This window comes from Muscardinus avellanarius (genome assembly GCF_963383645.1).
Source record: "Muscardinus avellanarius genome assembly, chromosome: 3".
Lineage (NCBI taxonomy): Eukaryota > Metazoa > Chordata > Mammalia > Rodentia > Gliridae > Muscardinus > Muscardinus avellanarius.
Window position 1 is genome coordinate 118,843,439 of NC_137788.1, and position 25,669 is coordinate 118,869,107.

Here is a 25,669-nt window from a genome sequence, read left to right on the forward strand (position 1 = left end):
AGCTGAGCCGCCATGGAGGAGGGCTTCCGCGACCGCACGGCCTTCATCCGCGGCGCCAAGGACATCGCCAAGGAGGTCAAGAAGCAGGCGGCCAAGAAGGTGGGCAAGGGGCTGGACCGCGTGCAGGACGAGTACTCGCGGCGCTCGTACGCGCGCTTCGAGGAGGAGGACGACGACCTCCCGGCGCCCGCCGACGGCTACTACCGCGGCGAGCCCGCGCCCGACGACGACGAGGCGGGCGCATCCAGCGACGCCACCGAGGGCCACGACGAGGACGACGAGATCTACGAGGGCGAGTACCAGGGCATCCCGCGCGCCGACGCCGACGCGGCCAAGGGCGGCCGGCCCGACGGCGCGCCCCCCGGCGGCCAGGCGCAGCGCCGCAAGGAGCGCGAGGAGCTGGCGCAGCAGTACGAGGCCATCCTGCGCGAGTGCGGCCACGGCCGCTTCCAGTGGACGCTCTACTTCGTGCTCGGCCTGGCGCTCATGGCCGACGGGGTCGAGATCTTCGTGGTGGGCTTCGTACTGCCCAGCGCGGAGAAGGACATGTGCCTGTCTGACTCCAACAAGGGCATGCTGGGTAAGGGCCGGGACCCTGGGGGGGCGGAGCCGCGCGTGAGGGGCGGGGCTGGGGCGGGGTCTGGCCTGGCGGCCGGCTCGCAGGTGGCCCGTGTGCCATGGGCCACGGCGTCCGCCCCCCCCCCCCCGAGCCTCCCTCGTCGCCTGTTCGCTTCCCTGATGGGAAGTCAAATTCAGACTCCCAGGTGTAAGTGAGGAGAGGCAGTGTGGGGTGGTGGGCGATGGGGTCGGGACCCCCAAGTCTCTCACTCAGACCCCGAGTGTCCGGCACCAGGGAGTGGCCTCGCATGGCTTCTCCCTCATGGTCTCGGATAGGGCCCTGAAGAGAGGGGCCCTCTTGCCTCACTGAGGAAGGATGTAGGTCTTGCCAGGCCTTGGCCAGGTCTCTTCTCCCTGGGGCTTGGTTCGGTCATGGGTAAAATGCAAAGTTGGAGTAGACGATTTCTTTCTTTTTGGTGGTACTGGGGACTGGGGTTCTTGGAAACACTTCTACCTCCGGGTTACACTCCCAGACCCATTTTATATTTTTTATTTGGAAACAGGGTCTCTTAAGCCAGTGAGGCTGGCTTCGAACCAGCGCGATCCTCCTGTCTCCGCCTCCCAAGCGTGGAGATTACAAGCGTGCGCCACCACGCCCAGCCGGAGTAGATGATTTTTTAACATCAATAACAAAGCCGGGCGTGGTGGCGTACACTTGTAATCCCAGCATTCAGGAGGCTGGGACAGGAGGATCGCGTTTGGCGGACAGCCTCAGCTACTTAGTGAGGCCCTCTGTAACTCAGTGAGACCCTGTTTCAAAATAAAGAATAAAAAATAGGGCAGAGGGTTTAGCTCAGAGGTCAAATGCCTCTGGGTTCCATCCCCAGACCCGCAAAACAAAACAAAACAAAACAAAAAAACAGTAACAAGCTGGGCATGGTGGTACACACCTGTATTACCAGTACTTGGGAGGTTGAGACAGGAAGACTGCAGGTTTGAGGTCAGCCTCAGTAATTGAGGAAGACTATGTTTCAAAATAAAAAATAAAAAGGTCTGGGAATTTAGCTTGGAGGCAGAATGCCCCTGGGTCCAATCCCAGTACCAATGAATAAATAAATAAATACATACATGATAACAACAGGTCTGATTTTACAAAGGTAAGAAACAATCCTGAGAGTTTTAGGGCCAGAAGAATTGGGGCTGGAAGGACTTAAGGATGGGCTTTGTGGGAGAATTTTTCTGGGAAGATAAAAGGAATTGGAGTCCCTTTCCCAAGGAACAACAGAGAGCCCCCTCTGCTACTTCATCCTCAGAGTAGGGAGGGTAGAGAGGAGGCCTCAGGATGTGGGCGTCTAGGCCGATCCGTCTAGGTGAGCAGGGGTGGAGGTGGTGTGCGCATGCGCGCAGGAGGTTGCGGCATCCCGGGGTCTCCCCATCTCTGCATTCCTGCCTGTGAACCCCTGGCCTGCAGAGATGGCCTCCACCTTCGCTCATACAAGCCATCTCTAGTCGCTTGCTCTTATGTCTGGGAGACTTGCCTTCTGGACGTCCACCAGCTCCTTGACCGCTGGCGCTCAGCTGAGGGAGGGAGGGCTGAGCCGCGCCTGCCTAAGCTGTCCCCACCTCTGTCCCTCCTCCAGGCCTCATCGTCTACCTGGGCATGATGGTGGGAGCCTTCCTCTGGGGGGGCCTGGCCGACCGCCTCGGGCGCCGGCAGTGTCTGCTCATCTCGCTCTCCGTCAACAGCGTCTTCGCCTTCTTCTCGTCTTTCGTCCAGGGCTACGGCACTTTCCTCTTTTGCCGCCTCCTTTCCGGGGTCGGGTGAGTGTCCACATCCTAAGCCCTTTAAAGACAGGACTGTGAGCCGGGCATGGTGGCACACGCTTGTCATCCCGGCATTCGGGAGGCTGAGACAGGAGGATGGCAGGTTCGCGGACAGCCTCAGCTACTTAGTGAGGCCCTCTGCAACTCAGTGAGACCCTGTTTCAAAATAAAGAATAAAAAATAGGGCTGGGGGTGTAGCTCAGAGGCAGAATGCTCCTGGGTTCCATCCTCAGTACCACAAAAAAGAAAGAAAGAAAGAAAACAAAACAAAAGAAAAAATAAAAGCCAGGCCTCTGCTTGGTCACGGTTACAGCTTCAGGGCACATCAGATGCACCTCGCTTGTGTGCGAGCTGGGTGAGCTCCCTGTCTTCTTCAGCCTGGCTTCCCTCTGCCCAGGGCCCGTGTGTTGCCATTCTATGAGCACTCCGTTCCTGGGTCCTCCACCCACCTCTCCTTCTGTCTCCACAAGAGGCCTCAGCCTCATCCCCGGGCTCCCAGGGGCACTGTAGTCACCTGTATTTGCTGGGCCTGAAGCCTGGCCCAGCCTGCTCCTGTACTTCCCCCAGGGGACTCTTGTCCCCAAGCGCTTTTTGGTCACATGCCCATAGCATCTGCCCTCGCTCTCCTCTTTGCCTGTCTTTCTCTCTGCAAGTTTTCCCTTTTCCATAATTCTCATTCAGCCTTCCTAACTCTGTAATCAGCTTTAAGATTTTTTTTTTCAGTACTGGGGATGGAACCCAGGGGCATTCTATCTCCGAGCTGCACCCCCAGTCCTATTTTTAGTCTTTATTTTGAAAAAGCGTCTCACTGAGTTGCAAAGGCCACATTAAGTAGGTAAGGCTGTCCGCGAACCATAATCCTCTGGTCTCAGCCTCCTGAATGCTGGGATTGCAAGTGTGTGCCACCACGCCCAGCTCCTTTAAGATTTAATATTTGTTTCTTCCCACAACCGGAGACTTACCTGTCTGTTTTCCACTATCCCAAGGATGGGTGCTTGCTGATCGGTGGCGAGAGGAGAGTGTAGGGCATTACGTGTGAAATGGAATCTCCTGAAAAGGTCTGGAAGCCGGGCCTGGTGGTGAACCCCTCGAATCCCAGTACTTGGGAGGCTGAGACAGGAGGATCTTAGGTTTGATGACAGCCTGGGCAACTTCACAAGACCCTGTTTCAAAATAAAAAATAAAAGCGGAGCATGGTGGCACATGCCTGTAATCCCAGTACTTGGGAGGCTGAGATGGGAGGATTGCAGGTTTGAGGATGTCCTCAGCAACATAATGAGACTTTCGGCACGCTATTGATGACCCTGTTTCAAAACAAATAATAATAATTTAAAAAAGGGCTGGGGATGTAGTTGAGATAGAATACTTCCCAGTTCAATCCCTGGTATAAAAAGGGGGGGGGGCTGAGGTGTTAGCTTGGAAGTATGATGCCCCTGAGTTCAATCTCCAGCATTGTAGACAAAAACTACCATGGTCTGATAGACAAAGGAGCTTGGGGACCCGGCCTGGGCAGGGGGTCAGCGACGGGGCCATTTTCTCCCGCTCACGCTGAATTCTTGAATGCCCACCAGGATTGGAGGGTCCATCCCCATTGTCTTCTCCTATTTCTCGGAGTTCCTGGCCCAGGAGAAGCGCGGGGAGCACCTGAGCTGGCTCTGCATGTTCTGGATGATCGGCGGCGTGTACGCAGCGGCGATGGCGTGGGCCATCATCCCCCACTACGGTGAGCAGCCCCCTCCCGCTCGCCCCCTCCGAGGCGGGAGCCCGGCCTCCGCCCTCTCTGCTGACGCTGTGCCTGTCCGCAGGGTGGAGTTTTCAGATGGGTTCTGCCTACCAGTTCCACAGCTGGAGGGTCTTCGTCCTGGTCTGCGCCTTCCCGTCTGTGTTTGCCATTGGGGCTCTGACCACGCAGCCCGAGAGCCCCCGCTTCTTCCTGGAGGTGAACAGGGCGGGCTGGAGGCTGGGGAGGGCAGCAGGGGCCCTGGTGTTGAAAGGTGCACTGGGGGGGCTGCCTTCCCTCCTCAAGGGCCCGTGCTCTGGGGGACTTTATCTGCTTCCTTTGTTTCAGGATGTATCCCCAGAGTGCTTCTGTGAGTGGAGAAACCAGGGACCTTGTTTCAGCCATGGGCCCCTTAAGGTTGTGCAGAGCCTGGGCAGTGGCACGCACCTCTAATCCCAGTATTTGGGAGGCTGAGGCAGGAGGTTCTCAGGTTTGAGACCAGCCTCAGCAATTTAGTGAACCCTTAGCAACTTTGTGAGACCCTGTTTAAAAAACAAAACAAAACAAAAACAAAAACAAGAGCCAGGGGTGTGGCTTGGAGGCAGAATGGTCCTGAGTTCAATCCTCCAGTACCAAAAAATAAAGAAATAAAATTTGCAGGCAAAAATGTTGGCTTTTAAAAATGTTTATTTTATTTATTTGTTTGTTTATTTATTATTTATTATTTATTTATTTATTGCAGTACTGGGGAGGAAACCCAGAGGCATTCTACCACCGAGCTACACCCCCAGCCTTGTTTTTTATTCTTTATTTTGAAACAGGGTCTCCCCGAGTTGCAAAGGACCTCACTAAGTAGCTGAGGCTGTCCGCGAACCTGCGATCCTCCTGTCTCAGCCTCCCGAATGCTGGGGTTACAAGTGTGCGCCACCACGCCTGGCAGCTCTTGTTTTACCTCATTTTATATTAATTTTCCACAGTAGTGGGGGTTGAATCTAGGGCCTTGAGCCTGCGAGGCAAGTGCTCTACCGATGAGCTAATCCCCTGCCCTGGCCCTGGGTTTATAGCTCAAGGAAAGTTCCGACGGCTCACATCACCCCTCTAACTACATCTGCATCTGGGCCCAGCTGGGTTAGGATGCTGCCCCTTCTCTGACCACATGCCTGCCCGTCATTTCTCTGGCCTGCGGTTTTCTCTTTCCATCGTCCTGGGGACTCCTTAGGACTTATGGTCTCCCCTGGACACGCCCTGCCTCTGGCCCAAAGTTGATAACGCCAGCTTGGGGATGTGCGCCGGGGGCCGGGGGCTTCTGTGTCCTGGGACTCTGACAGGAGGCTGGAAGAGGGCTCTGTAACTGGAATTCCATCTGCGGCTCTAGAACGGGAAGCACGACGAGGCCTGGATGGTGCTGAAGCAGGTTCACGACACCAACATGCGAGCGAAGGGGCACCCTGAGCGCGTGTTCTCCGTAAGCCCTGGCCCTCCCCACCCTGCCCCTCCCAGTGCCCCCGCTTCCCCAGACACCTCCCACTGCATTCCACCTCTTGGAATTCTTGGGGCACCAGAGCTGCTCCCTGTCTCCCATCTTGTAGGGAAACTGAGGCACTCTGCGGGGGTTTGGAAATACAGTGTGACGACTCGTCCTTTCTCTTGGCCCCAGGTCACCCACATCAAGACCATTCATCAGGAGGATGAGTTGATCGAGATCCAGTCAGACACGGGGACCTGGTACCAGCGCTGGGGGGTCCGGGCCTTGAGCCTGGGGGGGCAGGTAATGGGGGATGGGGTGGCGGAGAGAGAGGAGGGAGAGGGAGAGAGAGGAAGGCAGGGCCTGAGCCCGGTGAGGGGCGAGGGTGAACTGCAGCGAGGTGGCGGGGCAGAAGAGTGGGGTCTGTGGTGTTAGTACAGCCCCCTTCTGCCTTTGCTTGGTGCCCTGTAGGTTTGGGGGAATTTCCTGTCCTGTTTCAGTCCAGAATACCGACGTATCACCCTGATGATGATGGGCGTGTGGTTCACCATGTCATTCAGGTGAGGGGTGGCGTGTGTGGGTCAAGAGGGAAGCGGAGAAGCTAGAAGTGAGGGGGACAAATGCTGAGGGATCCGCCTGCGCGGCTGCATCCGGCTCTTCTACTTCATTCATTCATTCACTCATTCATTCAACAAACCTCTATCCCAAGCTGACCAGCATTGATTTGCGCAAGTGCCGAGCTGGGATGGAGTCGCTGTGCCCAGCCCTCACGGACTTTACAATTTGGTCAGCGCTTGATAAACCTAGCTCTAAAGCAGCAGGTGGTTGCTGGGCAGAAGGACAGAGTGCTGTCAGGGCATTAGCGCCTTGTGGGGCCGGGGGTCTCCACCCCGAAGGATGCCTGGGAGTTGGACAGGCTGAGGGCCAGGGGTTGGGGAACGTGCTTTAGGGAGAGGTAAGAGCCAGCGCCTGGTCTGCTGGGGTGGCGCGCGCCTGTGATCTCAGTACTTGAGAGGCTGAGACAGGAGGATGGCAAGTTTGGGGCCAGCTTTAGCAACTTGGTGACATCCTCATCAACTTAGCAAGACCCTGTTTCAGAATAAAAAAAGGAAAAGGGATGGGGGTGTAGCTCAGAGGTATTATGCCGCTGGGTTCAATCCTTAGTACCCCCCCCCAAAAAAAAAACCAAACCAAACAAGTGCCTGGGAAGTAAGAAAGGGGGCAGTGGGTGGCCCAGGAGACCCTAGCGACCCCAGAACCCCCCAGATGGGCAGGGAGATGCATGAGATGAAGCTGGAGGAGAGCGAGGCCTGGACGCAGGCTATCTGTCCCCTCCAGGTTCTTACGTCTGTCTGTCCTCATTCCGTTACCCTTGACAGCTACTACGGCCTGACGGTCTGGTTTCCTGACATGATCCGCCATCTCCAGGCTGTGGACTATGCGTCCCGCACCAAAGTGTTCCCCGGGGAGCGCGTGGAACATGTGACTTTTAACTTCACGCTGGAGAACCAGATCCACCGGGGGGGGCAGTACTTCAATGACAAGTATGTGGGGACCTTCGCGCCGCTGTCCCGCCCGCTCCGCTCCTCTCCGCCCTTGTCTCTTTGATGCTGGGAGTTCCTGACAGGGGACGCGGGCCCATCCCGAGGCGGCTGCTCAGGGTCCTGGTCTTGCAGGTTCATCGGGCTGCGGCTCAAGTCGGTGTCCTTTGAAGACTCTCTGTTCGAGGAGTGTTATTTTGAGGACGTCACGTCCAGCAACACGTTCTTCCGCAACTGCACGTTCATCAACACTGTGTTCTACAACACCGGTAAGCGGGGGACCGGTGAGGCTGAGGTTACCCTCCTCATCACCAGCCTGGGGTTTTCAAGCCGAGAATCCTCTGGAGCTCTGGGGCCAGGTGGCTTGGGAGCCCCGTGGCTTTCAAATGATCAATAATTTGGAAATTCCAATGGCATGGGGTAATTTTCCTGTGATCAAATATCTGACAGACACATCAAGCTTCTTTGCCTTCAGCTGGACTTCTAACTCGACGCAGAGATATTAATGCACTGTGTGTGTGTGTGTGTGTGTGTGTGTGTGTTGCTGAGGATTGAACCCAGGGTCATTCTACCTCTCAGCTCCACCCCCAGCCCTATTTTAATTTTCATTTTGAAATAGGGCCTTGCTAAGTTGCTGAGGGCCTAAGTAAATTGCTGAGGCTGGCTGCAAACCTGAGATCCTCCTGTCTCAGCCTCCCAAGTACTGAGATTACAGGTGTGTGCCACCACACCCAGCTAATATTAATGCATTTGGAGAAGGCACCTTTATTTATTTATTTATTTATTTATTGTGAGTCTGGGGATGGGACCCAGGGGCATTTGACCTCCGAGTTACACCCCCTGCCCTATTTTTTATTCTTTGGTTTGAAACCGGGTCTCACTGAGTTGCAAAGGGCCTCACTAAGTAGCTGAGGCTGTCTGCGAACCGCAAGCCTCCTGTCTCAGCCTCCTGAATGCTGGGATTACAAGCATGCAACACCACGCCCGGCTTGGGAAGGCACCTCTAAATGGAGGACTGGGCAAACTTTTCCCACCTTTCGGTGGTGGTGGTGGTGATGGTGGGGACAGTTGGCTAGGACTTAGTGTTTTTTTAATTTTTCTCAGAAAAATTTTGTAGACCCGTGGCTCTGCTACTGCTTATAGCCAGTTCAAATGGACGAGAAGCCAAGGCTGTTAACAGGAACCCTTGGGAACAGTCGCTGATTATGGTCCTTTTCTGCTCTAAAGAGCCCTGGTTCCCAGGGTGATATTCGTCCAAGTTTTGCAATGAGCGCCTGGAGTGATTCTGAGAGCCCCCCGCTGAGCCTGGGCGTGGGCACTCACAGCGCCCCGCGCCCTTGCGCTGACTGCCCGCGTGTCTTGGCCTTCACCCCCAGACCTGTTCGAGTACAAGTTTGTGAACAGCCGCCTGGTGAACAGCACGTTCCTGCACAGCAAGGAGGGCTGCCCGCTGGACGTGTCGGGGACGGGCGAAGGGGCCTACATGGTGTACTTTGTCAGCTTCCTGGGGACGCTGGCTGTGCTTCCTGGGAATATCGTGTCTGCCCTGCTCATGGACAAGATTGGCCGGCTCCGGATGCTCGGTGAGGGGCGGAGGCTGGTGGAGGCCGTCGTTTGCCTTCTCACTCTGGGCTGTGGAAGGGACTGGCCAGAGGGCTTCTCTCTTTCTTATTTATTTGTTTGTTTGTTTTTGTGTGGCTCTGGGGATTGAACCCAGGGATACTCTGCCACTGAGTTATACCCCTAGCCCTTTTTTTTTTCTTTTCGGTACTGGGGATGGAACCCAGGGGCATACTACCTCTGAGCTACACCCCCAGCCCTATTGTTTTATTCTTTATTTTGAAACAGGGTCTCACTGAGTTGCAGAGGGCCTCACTAAGTAGCTGAGGTGTCCGTGAACCGCGATCCTCCCGTCTCAGCCTCCCGAATGCTGGGATGACAAGCGTGCGCCACCACGCCCATTTTAACTTCTTTACATTTTGAAACAAGGTCTTGCCAAGTCGCTGAGGGTCTTGCTAAGCAGCTAAGGCTGGCCTCAAACCTGCGATTCTCCTATCTCAGCCTCCCAAGCACTGGGATTACAGGAGTGCGCCACCAGGCTCGGCTCCTGTTTTCTCTTTAGAGGCTGCCGTGGGATGGGGTGGGCCTGGCCTAGAAGCTTCTTTAGGGAATAAAGGAGATGTCTGCCTAGAGTAGCAAGTGGGTAGGGCACAGGCTTTGAGGTTACAGGTCTGAAACTCAGCTCTGCCACCTACCTAGGGCGTTACCTCCACAAGCTCTGACATCAGCTACAATTAGGGAGAGATCACTGTACCTGCCTCATGGGTAGATGCATTAGATCCATACTTGTAAAGCAAGTGTTGGCCCCTAGCTGGCATTGAATCAATGGTTGTTAGCGATACTTCTAATAACCGATGGTGGCAAAGGACTTCCTTTTGGCCCTCTTGGGACAGAGTCCCGTGCTGGGCCGGCTCACTCTGCTCTCCTCTCCTGGCTCCAGCTGGCTCCAGCGTCATGTCTTGTATCTCCTGCTTCTTCCTGTCTTTTGGAAACAGCGAGTCCGCCATGATTGCTCTGCTCTGCCTTTTTGGGGGGGTCAGCATTGCATCCTGGAACGCCCTGGACGTGTTGACTGTTGAACTCTATCCTTCGGACAAGAGGTAGTTGGGGGGTGTGGCAGAGGGTTTGGGGCCTCGAGGGTAGGGGGTGTAGTTTTGCTTGCAGAAGCTGGTAGCTTTCGCACCCGCTCCTGGCAGTCATAACTAATTTTTTTTGGTTTTTTTTGGTGGTACTGGGGATGGAACCCAGGGGCATTCTACCTCCAAGCTCCCCCTCCAGCCCTGTTTTTTATTCTTTAATTTTGAAACAGGGTCTCACTGAGTTGCAAAGGGCTGAGGCTGTCTGCCAACTGCGATCCTCTTCTCTCAGCCTCCCAGATGCTGGGATTACAAGCGAATCTTAACTATTAACCTTATTTTTTGGTTTCCTTTCCCTGTGTCTCCCGATCTGTTCTCCGATGTCCGCCCTCTCCTCTCTGGCCTTTCCACTCTTGCCTCTCTTTTGCCGCCTGCCGTCTTCCCTGGCTGTCTTCCCTGTGGCCCCTGGGGCTCCTGAGCAGGACCACGGCCTTCGGTTTCCTGAACGCCCTGTGCAAGCTGGCCGCCGTGCTGGGGATCAGCATCTTCACGTCCTTTGTGGGGATCACCAAGGCCGCCCCCATCCTCTTCGCCTCGGCTGCCCTCGCCCTCGGCAGCTCTCTGGCCCTGAAGCTGCCCGAGACGCGGGGGCAGGTGCTGCAGTGAGGAGGTCCTGGGTTGGGGGTGGCAGGCGCACTGTGAGGCCAGCGCCCCCTCCCCGCCATCCTGGCCCCCGGGGCCCTCGCTCCTATGCCCGTTTGGTGTCTTAGCTGTGCGTGTGTGCGCGTGTGCATGTATGTGACCCTCGTGGGCCGGGACTACAGGGAAGGTTCCCTCATCCCCACCTCCGTCCACCCTCGACTTTGCACAAGAGAAGGCTGAGCCTGCCCTCTTCTCCCCCAGTGCTCGTGAGGGGCCCTTGCTTCCCTGCCCTGGGGGGTCTAGAAAAGGCTGCCTGCCTTCCCCCATCCCTCTGCCTGAGCCCCCGGGAAACCAGGGGCCACGTGGTTACATTGGAGGCCGGGGCTTGGGTGTGGTTCATGGACCAAAAGAACTTCTTAGAGTGGGAAGGGCCTTGGTGCCCTCTCGCCCCTCTGGTTGGTCGGATGCGGGGGCAGTAGCAATAAACCTCAGCCCCCTCCTCACTTTCCCCTCGATCTGGGCGATACGTACAAAGCCTGAACTTTATGAAATTAACTTTCTGGTTCTTATTTATTTGTATATTATGTTCTGAGGCAGCTCAGCGGGACTGTGTGTGAATGTGTGTACACTCATGTACGCGTGTATGTGCCATGGGGTGGGGGTGTCTCTCTACTGTTCTAAAATATAAGCCAAGGGTCATTTCAAGGGATACACACAGCCTGCCTCCCGGCACAGCGGCGCTGGGCACGGCAGGGAGGAGCCTGGGTCCCGCAGAGATGGGTCCTGCGGTCTGGAGGCCTGATGGCCCCTGACGAGGCCGAGTCTCCTTGGGAGTGAGGGGCTCCACCTACTGCGGCAGGGGCTGGACGAGCACCGGGGGCCCCTCACAGGCTGGGGGTAGGGGTGCGGGAGCCAGGTAATGGGGTCCACCCAGCAGATCTAAAGCACAAGGGGCTGGGGTGGGGCAGGAAGAAGGGTCCCTCCTGGCAACGCTGCTGAAAGTGGGGAGAGGCTCAGCGGTAAGCGAGGGACCCCCGCACAAGGGCCGGGAGCCTCAGTTTCCCCATTGCACCCTCCCACAAATAGCCTCTGTAGGTTAAGCTGCCCTGTCCCACCTACTCTGTGCGGCCGCTTTCTTTGGTGCCCTCCCCCACCCCCACCGTAGCTGTGATGTGTTGTAGTTTTTAGCTGTTTGTAAAATGTTAAAGAGAAAAAAACAAGTTAAAAGGAAAACAACAAAAAAAGTGAAAATAACAAGAAAAGATCCAAACTCCACTCCCTCCTGCTGCTGCGTCTGGTGCCTCGCCCAGTGGTCGCCCTGCCATTTGGTAACACTGAACCAGGTGGTGACTGTTTAACCCCTCGATGTCTGCTGCTCAGAGGACTGCCTTCTTCTCCAGTGCCCGTCTGTGTGTGCCCCCTCCCACCCTACACTCGCTGGACGTAGCCCCCTCCCCTGCACCCTCCGGGAGACCCACCCATCTTCCTCGCTCTCCTGGGGAACCCCAAACTCTCCGTTAACGTGAAAAATGAAAAATATTGATGAAAAAGAAAAAGAAATAAATCCTTAAAACCCCAAATGGCTGTGTTTGCTTCCTTACCTCGTACCCTGTAATTCTCACTCCATCCTGGCAGTCTTGGGAGGGGAAAAATGGATGTGGAGAACAAGTCCCCCTCCAGTTTGGAGGGGTCGAACCCAGGGCTTTCTACCTTCGGCTACCGCCGGCCCATTTTATTTTGGAACAGATTCTTGCTAAATTGCTGAAGCTGTCCTGGAACCTAAGATCCTCCTGCCTCAGCCTCCCAAATTCTGGGATTAAAGGCTTGTGTCAACATGCCTGGCTTTCACAGTTGCTTGTTAAATTGGCCTCCACCCTGCGCTTTCCACTTTATCAGTTGGAGGGGAGGGCCCTTTAGGGAGGTCTCCCAGATTGGAAAATACTTTTTTTTTTTTTTTTAATTTTTTGCAGTACTGGGGATGGAACCCAGGGGCATTCTACCTCTGAGCTACACCCCTATATTTTATTCATTCATTCATTCTTTCTTTCTTTCTTTCCTTCCTTCCTTTCTTTTTTTTTTTGTGGTACTGGGGGTGGAACCCAGAGGCTTTCTACCTCCGGGCTATATACCCCAGACCTATTTTATATTTTTTATTTGGAAACAGGGTCTCACTAAGTTGCTGAGAGCCTCACTAAGTACCTGAGGCTGGCTTCGAACCTGCTCAATCCTCCTGCCTCAGCCTCCCAAGCGCGGGGATTACAAGTGTGTGCCACCACGCCCGGCTTCTTCTTTATTTTGAAACAGGGCCTCACTGAGTTGCAAGGGCCTCACTAAGTAGCTGAGGCTGGCGCAAACCCAGATCCTCCTCCTGTTTCAGCCTCCCAAATACCGGGATTACAAGCGTGCGCCACCATGTACAGTTCCTGAAAATACATTTCTTTAGAACCAACTTTCTTCCAAATCTTCTCCTGTGTCTTTAGAAATGAATAGGTTCTAGACTCTATTCTTGTGGAATCACTCTATTATTTGGAGGCTTTAAATCTATATATTTTGGGGAGTATTGGGATTGAACCCAGGGACATTCTACCTCTAAGCTACACTCCCAGCAGACTTTATTTATTTAGAAACAAGGTCTCGGTAGGTTGCTGAGTACCTTGTTAAGCTGCCAAGGCTAGCTTTGAACCTGCGATCTTCTTGTGTAGCCTCCCAAGTACTAGGATTACAAGTGTGTGCCACCAGATCTGGTTTGGATCTGCATTTGTGTGTGTGTGTGTGCTGGGGGTTAAACCCAGGGACATTCTACCTCCCAGCCTTATTTTTTATTCTTTATTTTTTGTGGTACTGGGGATGGAACCCAGGGGCATTCTACCTTCAAGCTACACCCCTAGCCCTATTCTTTCTTTTTTTCTTCCTTCCTTTTTTTTTTTTTTTTTTTGTGGTACTGGGGGTGGAACCCAGAGGCTTTCTACCTCCGGGCTATACTCCCAAACCCATTTTATATTCTATTTGGAAACAGGGTCTCACTAAGTTGCTGAGAGCCTCACTAAGTAGCTGAGGCTGGCTTGGAACTTGAGCGATCCTCCTGTCTCAGCCTCCCAAGCGCGGGGATTACAAGCGTGCATCACAACACCCGGCAACCCGGAGGTGGGCATTCTACCTTCAAGCTACACCCCCAGCCCTATTTTTTAAAATTCTTTATTTTGAAATAGGGTCTGAGAAGCAGCTAAGGCTGTCTGCGAACCGCAATACTCTTGTCTCAGCCTCCCAAATGCTGGGATTACAAGTATATGCCACCTTGCCTGGCTAGTCTTTATTTCTGGAACAGGGTCTCACTAAGTTGCTAAGGCTGACTTCAAACCTGGAGTCCTCCTGTCTCAGCCTCCCAAGTATGGAATTACAGGCATGGCCACCACACCTGGGTTGGATTTATTTATTTATTTATTTATTTATTTATTTATTTGTGGTACTGGGGATTGAACCCAGGGGGATTCTACCTCTGAGCTACACCCCTAGCCCTATTTCTTTTTAAAATTCTTTTTCTTGAAACGGGGCCTCACTAAGTAGCAGAGGCTGGCCATGAACACAGATCCTCCTGTCTCAGCCTCCCAAATGCTGGGATTACAAGCATGCCCGGCTAGGATCTATATTTTAAAAAAAGCTTCTTAGCCAGGAGTGGTGGCACACACCTATGATTTCAGTATTTGGGAGGCTGAGATGGAAGGATCACAGGTTAGAGGACAGCCTCGGCAATTGTGAGACTCTTGTTAACCTAGTGAGACTGTTTCTAAATAAAAGTAAAATAGGGGTGGGGGTTTAGCTCAGAGGTAGAATGCCCCTGGGTCAATCCTCAGTACCACACACACACACAAAAGTTGAGTTAAACAAGCTTCCTCGGGAATTCTTCCCCATGAAGAAACTAGAAAACAATTGCTTCAAAGCCGGGCGTGGTGGCGCCCGCTTGTAATCCCCGCACTTGGGAGGCTGAGACAGGAGGATCGCTCAGGTTCGAAGCCAGCCTCAGCTACTTAGTGAGGCTCTCAGCAACTTAGTGAGACCCTGTTTTCAAGTAAAATATAAAAAAGGTCTGGGAGTATAGCCTGGAGGTAGAAAGCCTCTGGGTTCCTCCCCCAGTATCACCAAAACAAAAACAAAAACAAAAACCTATTGCTTCAGCTTACCCACAATTCCCCTCTTGGCCACGCTGTTCTAACCACTACTTTCCGTGTTTGTGTGTGTGTGTGTGTGTGCGTGCGCGCGCGCGCGTGTGCATGTGTTTGTGGTATTAGGGGTTGTATCCAGGAGTGTTCTATCTTCAAGCTATACCCCCAGCCCTATTTAATTAGAGCAGTACTGGGGTTAGGATCCAGGGGAGTTCTACCTCTGATCTATACCCCCAGCACTACTTTTTTTATTTTGAAAAAGGGTCTAAATTTCTGAAGCTACCCTTGAATCTCTAATCCTCCTGTGTCAGGCTCCCTAGTACTGGAATTACAGCTGTGAGCCACCATGTCTGGCTTTATCATGACTTTTTTTTTTGTGTGTGTGTGGTACTGGGAATTGAGCCTAGAGATGTTCTACCTCCAAGTTACACCTCACCCCTATTTTACTTTTTATTTGGAAAAAGGGTCGTACTAAGTTGTGGAGGGCCTAAGTTGCTGAGGCTGGCCTTGAACCTTTGATCCTCCTGTTTCAGACTTTAATCATGATTTTTTTTTTTTTTTTGGTGGTACTGGGGTTCCTGGAAACCCTTCTACCTCTGGGCTACACTCCAAGACCTATTTTATATTTTTGAAACAGGGTCTCTTACGCCAGCGTGGCTGGCTTCGAACCTGCGCGATCCTCCTGTCTCCGCCTCCCAAGCGTGGGGATTACAGGCGTGTGCCACCACGCCTGGCTAATCATTTTTTATAGTAGCTCACAGATCAACTACTTTCTTCCCACTCTCAAGGCTGGCCTCTAAGGCCAGGTTCTCTACCTTCGCTTTTTTGGTACTGGACACTGGACTCATGGTCATTCTACCACTGAGCTGCATTCCCAGGTCCTTTTATTCTGAGACAGGATCTCTGCTAAATTATCCAGGCTGGCCTTGAACTTGCAATCACCTGGCATCAGTCTCTGGAGAAGCTGGTGTTACAAGCATTCGCACCGTGCCTGGTTTCAACCTTCACTTTTTTTGGGGGTGGTGGTGGTAGTGGGGATTGAAACCAGGGGCATTCTATCTCCAAGCTACACCCCAACCCTATTTTTAATTCTTTATTTTGAAACAGGGTCTAAGTTGCAGAGGGTTTCACAAAGCAGCTGAGGCTGGCTGCAAACCTGCATAATCCTTCTGCCTCAGTCTCCTAAGTATTGGGATTACAAGATTGTGCCACCACGCCCGCTCACCTTCATCTTTTTTTTTTTTTTTTTTTTTTTTTCGGTACTGGGGATGGAACCCAGGGGCATTCAACCAGCTACACTCCCAGCCCTATTTTTTTATTCCTTATTTTGAAACAGGGCCTCACTAAGTAGCTGAGACTGATGGCAAACCAGGATCCTCCTGTCTCAGCCTCCCAAATGCTGGGATTACAAGTGTGTGCCACCATGCCCGGCTTTCACCTTCACTCTTGATTGATACTGGTGCCTCCAATCCCTGATGCCAATACACTTACGTATCACTGCTCCATCAATGTGTCCCCAGGTGCTCTCTGGCATGCCCTTATTGAAAAATTCTTCAATGATTCCCTAGTGGCCAATCGGATGTGGTCTCCACTCTTTGGCCAGACAATCAGGATATATGTAATTTATTTATCCGTTTATTTATTTTTGCGGTACTGGGGATGGAACGCAGGGGCATTCTACCTCAGAGGTACACCCCAGCCCTATTTTTTATTCTTTATTTTGAAACAGGGTCTTGCTGATTTGCAGAGGGCCTCACTAAGTAGCTGAGGCTGTCCTTTAATTGTGATCTCCTGTCTTAGCCTTCCAAATGCTGGGATTACAAGCATGTGCCATCACGCCCGGCTCAAGATATATGTTAATCAAACTTTTTTTTCTAATAATATCTACATTGAGATTAGAAAGTTGTATATGTAGACATTACTTGGGCTCTCCTTTTATTTCTCCTCAGAAATATACCATAATACTTGAAAGACTCATAAGTAAAAGGGCTAACGTTTTCTCCATTTTCTGTAATTATTCTCTAGGTTCTTACCTTTTCATTGTTTTAGTGGTTAAAAAGATTTTTCAACAAGGCCAGCCTCAGCTACTTAGGGAGGCCCTCTGCAACTTAGTGAGACCCTGTTTCAAAATCGGGCCGGGGTATGGCTCGGAGGTAGAATGTGGCTTGGAAAATGCTCCGGGGTTCAACTCCCAGTACAAAAAAACCCAAACATTTCCCCTAAAATGAAATCCAATACCTCATGGCCCAGTCCAACCTGCCACTTGTTCAGGTTCTTTCCCTGCCCCCAAACACCCCGCCTCACCTTTCTGGTTTAATTCTGTTTTCCTTTAGAGACCCAACTAGTTCACTTCCTCCATGAACCTCTTCCTGCCTACCCTACCTACAGTCATTTTTAATTTAAAAAAAAAATATTTTTGTGGTACTGGGGATTGAACCCAGGGGCATTCAACCTCTGACCTAAACCCCAGCCCTATTTTTTTTTTTTTTTTTTTAAATTTTGAAACAGGGTCTTGCTAGGTTGATGAGAGTCTCACTGTCTCAGCCTCCTAAATACTGGGATTACAGGCCCATAGTCTCATCATCTGGTTTGTTTATATTATTATTATTATTATTAATTATTATTATTATTATTATTACTATTATTATTATTATTATTTTGGTGGTACTGGGGTTCCTGGAAGCCCTTCTACCTCCGGACTACACTCCCAGACCTATTTTTATATTTTTTTAATTTTGAAACAGGGTCTCTTAAGCCAGCGCAGCTGGCTTCGAACCTGCACAATCCTCCTGTCTCGGCCTCCCAAGCGCAGGGATTACAAGCGTGCGACACCACGCCCGGCCTTGGTTTGTTTATTTTTTTTAAGAACACCTGGGCATATAGGAGGCTAAGACAGAAGGATTTCGGTTCTGGGACAGCCTCACCTGCTTAGTGAGGACCTTTGTAACTTAGTGAGACCTTGCTTCAAAATAGAGAATTAAAGCTGGGCGTGGTGGCCCACGTTTGTAATCCCTGCGCTTGGGAGGCGGAGACAGGAGGATTGAGCAGTTTCGAAGCCAGTGGTGCTGGCTTAAGAGACCCTGTTTCCAAATAAAAATATAAAATAGGTCTGGGAAAGGGCCTCACTAAATAGTAGCTGAGGTTGTCCGCGAACCCTGACCCTCTGGTCTCAGCCTCCCGAATTACAAGCGTGCACCACCACGCCCAGCTTAATTTCTCTTTTAATATACAGGACCTTTCTGCACATCAGTAACGATGCAATTCCTTAGCCACAATGTAACGTGGGCCTACTGAAGGACCCAGGCCGGAGCGGAGGAGTCTCCTTTCCTGGGGCCCTCTGACCTGAAGTCACTATCTCTGGAGAGTGCATGTGCCAGCTGGGCCCGGGGGTCCTCGCCCTTAAAAACCACGCCTGGAGGCGGTCGTTGACTAGTTTATTCTCATCCACCGGTTCGCAGCCTCAGTCTCCCTCCCTCTGGGGTCAGGGGGCCCCGCGGGTCTTCTTGCTCCCACCCAGGCAGGGGGGGCTGGTGTCCAGCTGAGGGCTCTCCCTCCACTGGGCAGGGGTCCGGGCCTGGATGGCCAGCGCGTGGACCGGCCCTGCCAGCTCCTCGGCGAGCGCCGCGTGGACCAGCCGGTGCCGCTGCAGGGCGCTCAGGCCCTCGAAGCGGGCGCTCACCACGGCCACGCGGAAGTGCGTCTCGCGGCCGGGGGGGCCCGCGTGGCCGCCGCTCTCGTTGCGCAGCTCCAGGACCTCGGGGCTCAGGGCCCGCTCCAGCTTCGCGCGGATGGCCGCCTCCACCGGACCCGCGGCCCGGGTGGCCATGGAGAGGGGGCGCCGCACCAGCCGCGCACTCAGCATCCAGAGGAGAGCGCGGGAGAGCCGACGGCCTCGGGTGGTGGTGGAGGGCAGGGCGAGCTCGAGTCTACGGGAAGGCGAGGCTGCAGGAACGGGGTGTGCACGCCATGCGCCCGGCTGAGCCGGCGCCCCGCGACCCCAGCCCCACGGTGGCCCCCTACCTGAAGCTCAGCCCCCACCTGAAGCCCGGCCCCCCACCTGAGGCTCAGCTCCCCTAGCTGAAGCTCAGGCCCCCCACCTGAGGCTCAGCCCCCCCCTAGCTGGAGCTCAGCCCCCCCACCTGAGGCTCAGCTTCCCTAGCTGAAGCTCAGGCCCCCCACCTGAGGCTCAGCCCCCCCTAGCTGAAGCTTAGCCCCCCCACCCGAGGCTCAACCCCCCCTAGCTGGAGCTCAGCCCCCACTAGCTGAAGTTCGGCCCCCCCACCTGAGGCTCAGCCCCCCTAGCTGGAGCTCAGCACCCCCACCTGAGGCTCAACCCCCCAGCTGAAGCTCAGCCCCTACCTGAAGCCGGTTCCGCTCGCCGCGTCCGCCGTAGGTCCCGCCTGCGCGGGCGGACGCTGCGCGCGGCCCCGAGGGCTCCCGGGAACTGTAGTTTTCGGTTCTTCCAACACGCCAGGTTCTGAGCCAGAGCCAGGCAGGGAGGAGGATTTTCTGCGCCTCGGGGCTTGGGTTTATTGGCTCTATTTTATCCTCCCTAGAGCTTGTAGTTCATCTAACCTCTTTTATTTTATGTATAAGAAAATAGAGGAAAGCCGGGCATGGCGGTGCACGCCTGTAATCCCAGTTCTTGGGAGGCTGAGACAAGGAGGATCCAGGTTCATGGCCAGCCCCAGCTACTTAGTGAGGCCTCCGCAACTCAGGGAGACCTGTTTCAAAACAATAAAAAAATAGGGCTGGAGGTGTAGCTTGGAGGTAGAATGCTCCTGGGTTCCATCCCCAGGACTAAATAAATAAAAAATAAAACAGAAGAATAATAAATGCATAAATATTTTGTACCGGACTAGTGCTGGAGATTGGGGGATAAAGACAGGTCCCCAGTTTCTAATTAAAACAGTTTCGAATTAAAACACTGGAGCAGACAAGGAAAGAAGCGAAATACCATGTGCTGTGCTATGAGACTAAGCATCGTTTGTCAAGGAGGTGTGCGACCCAGACTGGGGGTCGGAGGAAATTTCCAAGAGCAGGGAAGGGGCCCAGAAGAGACCGCACGACAATTTGTTTCTTGTTCTCTGTACTCAGGAGTGGCAGCCCCATGTGCAAAGGCCAGGAGAGAGAATTTGGGGAGTGGCTCCTTCTGGAGTACTTAGGGTATAACTATGTATGTACATCTGAAGTTATAAAAATACAAATAATTTCTGTGTATCCTTCACACAATAGCAAGATTACCCAGACATTAACATTTTGTCATGTTTGTTTTAATTTTATGTGTTTACCTACACACACACACACACACACACACACACACACACACACACACACTTCCTGAACCATTTGAGAGTGAATTTTAGAGACAAAGCCCATTTTCATCTAACTACCTGTGATGGTTGATTTTTGGGGAGTACTAGGGCTTAACTTGGGGACATTCTGTCTGTAAGCTATACCCCAGCTCTTAAAATTTTTTTTAAAATTGATTTTATTGTGGTACTGGGAATTAAACCCCAAGACATTCGATGCAGCCCTATTTTTAATTTTTATTTATTTTTTTGTGGTACTGGGGGTAGAATCCAGGGGATTTTCTACCTCCGAGCTATACTCCCAGTCCTATTTTATACTTTTTTTGAGACAGGGTCTCACTAAGTTGCTGAGAGCCTCACTAAGTAGCTGAGGCTGGCTGTGAACCTGTGTGATCCTCCTGTCTCAGCCTCCCAAGCTCTGGGATTTCAAGTGAACGCCACTATGCCCAGTTTATTTTTTGTTTTGAAACATCATCTCACTAAATTGCCAAGAGCCTTGCTTATTTTTTTAATTTTCTTTCTTTCCTTTCTTTCTTTCTTTCTTTCTTGCTTTCTTTCTTGCTTTCTTTCTTGCTTTCTTTCTTGCTTTCTTTCTTGCTTTCTTTCTTGCTTTCTTGCTTTCTTTTTTGGTGGTACTGGGGTTCCTGGAAACCCTTCTACCTCTGGGCTACACTCCCAGACCTATTTTTATACTTTTTTATTTGGAAACAGGGTCTCTTAAGCCAGCACGGCTGGCTTCGAACCTGCGCGATCCTCCTGTCTCCGCCTCCCAAGCGCGGGGATTACAAGTGTGCGCCACCACACCCAGCTATTTTTAAGTTTTCAAACCGGCTGGCCTTAAACCTGTGATCCCCTGTCTCAGCCTCCCAGGTCTGGGATTATAGGCATGTATCACCTAAGTTCTTTAAATTTATTCTAAGAACGGTCTTAAAGTAGGACATTGCTTAACATGAAATGTCCCCCATTTCATAAGCAAGGTCCCCATGCAGCATGGTCAGAGGTGAGGTGTGGATGGAGGGGGTTAGGTCACTGGAGGCGTGGCCTTGGGGACTATATATGACACTGGTCACCTCCTCTCACTCTGCTTTGGGCTGTCATGAGCTGAGGGAGGGAGGCTTTTCCTCGGCCTGGAATCCTGCAGCCAAGCTGTTTTCCAACTGCCAGCCGGCTGCCCTCTGAGACCTCTGAGATGTCTAAGTTGTGAACCCTAAATAAATCTTTCTTCCTCTAAGTTGCTCCTGTCAGGTATTTTGGCTATGGCAATGGAAAAGCTGGCTGGCTACAATAGGTCGTTTTTATTTAAGTGATGAGTTTCTATAATATCATCCCCTGTTCTGTCTTCCACAGTCTATTGATGGTTAACACTGGAAAGTGGTTGTTGATTAAATGTAGACAGGAGGATCGCAGTTTGTGGCCAGCCTCAGCTACTTAGTGAAGCCCTCTGCAACTTAGTGAGACCTTGTTTCAAAATACAGAAAAAAATAGGGCTGGAAGCCTGATGTGGTGGTGCAGGCTTGTATTCCCAGCATTCGGGAGGCTGAGACTGGAGGACTGCAGTTCACGGACAGCCTCAGCTACTTAGTGAGGCCCTCTGCAACGTAGCGAGACCCTGTTTCAAAAAATAAATAAAAATAGGACAGGGGTGTAGCTTGGAGGTAGAATGCCCCCTGTGTTAAATGGTTAAATCCCCAGCAGAGAGAGAGAGAGAGAGAGAGAGAGAGAGAGAGAGAGAGAGAGAGAGAGGTGTGTGTGTGAGGGTGTAAGCCAGGCAATGGCAGAGATCAAGAAATCAGTGTGGAGGTGCAGAGGCCGGGCTTCTCTTGCCCAGGGGGTGCAGGGCAGGAAGCAGGGCTCTGGTGGGGCTAGGTGGAGGGAAAGGGGAAGGGAAAGGACTACAGTTAGGTGGTGGAATGAAGCCAGGATGCAAAATAATTTTTTTTTTTTTTTTTTTTTTTTGCGGGTTTGGACCTCTGAGCTATACCCCCTGCCCTATTTTTTTGTTTGTTTTCTTTTTTGAGGGTTTGGGGATGGAACCCAGGGGCATTTGACCTCTGAGCTACACCCCTGCCCTATTTTTTCTTTATTTTGAAACAGGGTCTCACTAAGTTGCAGAGGGCCTCACTAAGTAGCCGAGGCTGTCTGGGAACCGCGATCCTCCAGTGTCAGCCTCCCGAATGCTGGGATTGCAAGTGTGCGCCACCACGCCTGGCTCAAAATAAATGTTTGCTTAATTCAATTGTCTGTGCAGGAACTCGGTCACTTTTGGCGAACAATCCCAGTTGTATACTTTTACAAATGGCTTGCTCTATTTTCTTCTGTCATAGCTCTGGGAAGAATGCTGGGACAGGAGCTCTGGGGACCAATAGATAGTAATTGAGCCTGGCATAATTTGTAGGATATTGGCCTTTCTAGACTTCTCTAAAATGGCATTAAATCTAATTATCGCTCTCTTTTGTTTTTGAGGGGAAGAAAGCAAGGCCTGCGAAGTGACTTCATTAAGCTCAACATTTAGTGAGTGAAAGAATATGAACCGAAGCAGCGAGTGGCATATTCTTTGAGTTGGGCAGGTCTGGGTTAAGTGGCGAGGCGACCCTTGGCAATCAGTCCTTGAACTCCTCTGAGCCTGTTTCTTCTCCTGTGAATGGAGAAGAAACTTTTGGCTTTGTAGGTAGTCACTAGCAGAGGGCTTATGACATAATACAGGTTCGATATAATCTCTTTCCTTCATCATTCTTCATAATGTAGCACACAGAGAGAGAAGTAGAAAAGAGACCAGAGGCCGGGCGTGGTGGCGCACGCTTGTAATCCCCGCGCTTGGGAGGCGGAGACAAGGAGGATCGCACAGGTTCGAAGCCAGCCTCTGTGTGCTGGCTTAGGAGACCCTGTTTCTAAAAAAAAAAAAAAAAAAAAAAAAAAAAAAAAAATATATATATATATATATATATATATATATATATATATATATATATATATATATATATATCATAGGTCTGGGAGTGTAGCCCGGAGGTAGAAGGGCTTCCAGTACCACCAAAAAAAAAAAAAAAAAAAAAAAAGACCAGAGGTCAAAGAGAAGGAGGGTTCGGCTGGCTCTTCATGGAGGGCCTTGCAGGGTGCCAGGGTTGTAAGGGGTCCTTGTTATTTAGGTTTAGTTCTCAGACAGACCTGTTGGAAGGAAAACGATCAAAACGTAATTGGCTTCTTGGGGAGGGGCCCGGGCTAATAAAAGACACAAGCAGAGCTGGGCGTGATGGCGCACGCTTGTAATCCCAGTACTTGGGTGGCTGAGACAGGAGGATTGCAGGTTCGAAGACAGTCTCAGTCTTATCAGCCTCGTGAGACCATGTTTCCAAATAAAAAATTAAAAAATAAAAATAAAATAGGTCTGGGCGTGTAGCTTAGAGATAGAATGCCCCTGGGTTCAATCCCCAGTGCTACACACACACACACACGACACAAGGAATTGTAACTAGAATGCAAATTCATTAATTCTAGTGATGGATGTATCTTCCTATAACTGGCTTTCTCCATTTCTCAGTTTCTGATTTTTATCTTGCAATGGAATAATCAGAGTTGTTACCATAGACCTTGAGGGAAGAGAGTTAAATAGCCTGCAGATGGATTTCATCAAACTGTGAGATGAGGCCTATGCTCCCATAACCAAGGACCAGGCCTTTGAGTCTCATATGTTTGTGTATGTGTCTTATGTATATGTGCATGTACACACACACACACACACACAGTCTTGAAGAAACACAGTGTACACACACACACACACACACACACACACACACACACACACACACACAGAGTATTGAAGGAACACAATATATTCCCACCATGAATTATACTTCTTTGGATGCTGGGGACCAGACTTTTCTGTTAATATATTCATCTTCTCAAATGCTGTAATCAATTGGGTTAGAATTATCTTCTGTTATATTCTGCTACTGAGGAATCAACCCGGTCACTTTTGATTGGATTTGGGAGTTTCTCAAACCTATTCCAGCATTCTTACTGGGAATGATCAATTTGTAGAAATTGCTGATATGATCTTATTTAACTCTTAAAGCTCACCAAACTTCCTCCGGTTTTCTAGATGTTTTTGTACTATTTCTCAGTTATCTGCATACCCATAGCCAAGTATCCATTGAAAAAATGTGTAATAAAAAAAGAAAGCATTAGAAAAAGAATAGAATTTAAGTCAGTTCTTTTTTTTTTTTTTTTTTTTTCTGTACTGAGGATGGAACGGCTGTCCCTGTAATCTAAGGGAGGTAGATAGGGGGAGCAGAGAGAAAAAGGCTATAGAGATGTTAAGGATGTAACTGTCTGGATATGCTGTTGGGCTAAGAGAAGGAGCAGGGCAGATTCTGGCTTAGGTACCCGAGAGTTTATTGGTGCAATTCAAGGAATGGGGACAGAACGGGTGGGAGCTGCTTGGGTTTGCGTTCGGATGATCTTGATATTTGCGGGGACTAACGGGTTGAAGGACCCAGATTCTGAAACGAATTTGGGTGATAGCTTAAAACATAGAAGTGGGTGAGTCTCCTTGGGAAGAGTGAAGAACTGGGGCTGGGAAGATAGAATCGAGGAGGATTCTCGGATCTAGAGCTGGACGGAGGAGTAGGAGGAGCAGGATAAGGAAAGTCGGGGAGGTTAAGAAAAAGGCAGGCGACATTTTGAAAGGCAAGGGATTAAGTTCAAGGCGGCAACAGACGCCTCCTGGAGGCAAAGAGGGGGACGACAATTCATTTGGGGCCAACTCAATTGCTGGAAGCGCAGGGGGCTGGTGGTGGGTGTGGGTAGGCAAATCCAGAGAAACAGCGCCGAGAGAAGGGAGCCTCGATGTAAGGGGACTGGCTGTGACGAGACAGGGCGAGACTTGAAGGGTAATTGAGGGTTTAAGGGATTAATCGACTGCAGAATCCTGCACTCCTGAAGGGGAGTAACTGTGTCCCCCGCTGGAGACCCCGGGCACTCTTGTTCTCTGCTCTAACCTGGGTAAAAAAAAAAAAAAAAAAGACAAAACAGCCCGATAAACTACCGCTCTAAAATGGAAACTATTTATCTGCACCCCGCTCTCTTTAAAAATCCTGGCATGCAAATAAGGGGCTTTAATGTGGCTCTCAGCGATTGGTAGGAACTTCCGTCACTTCCTTGTAGCGCAGGATGCAAAGCAGGAGCCTGCTTTCTGCTCTCCTATTGGCTGGCTGGACCAGCTCCGCTTCTAGCCAATCAAACTACTTCCCTTTCCCCCTCCCGGTAGCTCTTATAAATCACATCAAATTGGGTATCCTTTGCACATCTTTCTCCTTGAAAAAGAAGCGGTAGCCGCACTTTAGCCGTGATGTCGGGCCGCGGCAAGCAGGGCGGCAAGGCCCGGGCGAAGGCCAAGTCGCGCTCGTCCCGCGCCGGCCTGCAGTTCCCGGTGGGGCGTGTGCACCGCCTGCTGCGCAAGGGCAACTACGCCGAGCGGGTGGGCGCCGGCGCGCCGGTCTACATGGCGGCCGTGCTGGAGTACCTGACGGCCGAGATCCTGGAGCTGGCGGGCAACGCGGCCCGCGACAACAAGAAGACGCGCATCATCCCCCGCCACCTGCAGCTGGCCGTGAGGAACGACGAGGAGCTCAACAAGTTACTCGGAGGGGTCACCATCGCGCAGGGCGGCGTCCTGCCCAACATCCAGGCCGTCTTGTTACCTAAGAAAACGGAGAGTCACAAGCCCGGCAAGAACAAATAACTAGACGATGGCCATCCCCTCAACCCAAAGGCTCTTTTAAGAGCCACCAAGGTGTCAAACGAAGGGCTGAT

The 25,669-nt window shown here is 51.6% G+C and overlaps 3 protein-coding genes across 3 annotated transcripts; 2 read left to right on the forward strand and 1 right to left on the reverse strand.

The window, feature by feature from the left end:
- Window positions 1-12: 12 nt before the first annotated feature.
- Window positions 13-10,410, forward strand: SV2A (synaptic vesicle glycoprotein 2A; the record flags this gene model as incomplete). The annotated part of the gene is made up of 12 exons (XM_080690562.1): window positions 13-580; window positions 2,199-2,379; window positions 3,954-4,105; window positions 4,188-4,321; window positions 5,478-5,567; window positions 5,760-5,870; window positions 6,039-6,127; window positions 6,947-7,111; window positions 7,244-7,377; window positions 8,485-8,691; window positions 9,609-9,768; window positions 10,227-10,410. The coding sequence occupies 12 exons, from the start codon at window positions 13-15 to the stop codon at window positions 10,408-10,410; spliced, it is 2,175 nt and encodes a 724-aa protein (XP_080546688.1).
- A 7,617-nt stretch (window positions 10,411-18,027) lies between these two features.
- On the reverse strand, window positions 18,028-19,658 carry BOLA1 (bolA family member 1; the record flags this gene model as incomplete). The annotated part of the gene is made up of 3 exons (XM_080691613.1): window positions 18,028-18,472; window positions 18,906-19,023; window positions 19,640-19,658. 3 exons carry the CDS (start codon window positions 19,656-19,658, stop codon window positions 18,028-18,030), a joined length of 582 nt encoding a protein of 193 aa, XP_080547739.1.
- Window positions 19,659-25,205: 5,547 nt separating this feature from the next.
- Window positions 25,206-25,598, forward strand: LOC308259421 (histone H2A type 2-B; the record flags this gene model as incomplete). The annotated part of the gene is made up of 1 exon (XM_080690420.1): window positions 25,206-25,598. The coding sequence occupies one exon, from the start codon at window positions 25,206-25,208 to the stop codon at window positions 25,596-25,598; it is 393 nt and encodes a 130-aa protein (XP_080546546.1).
- Window positions 25,599-25,669: the final 71 nt, after the last annotated feature.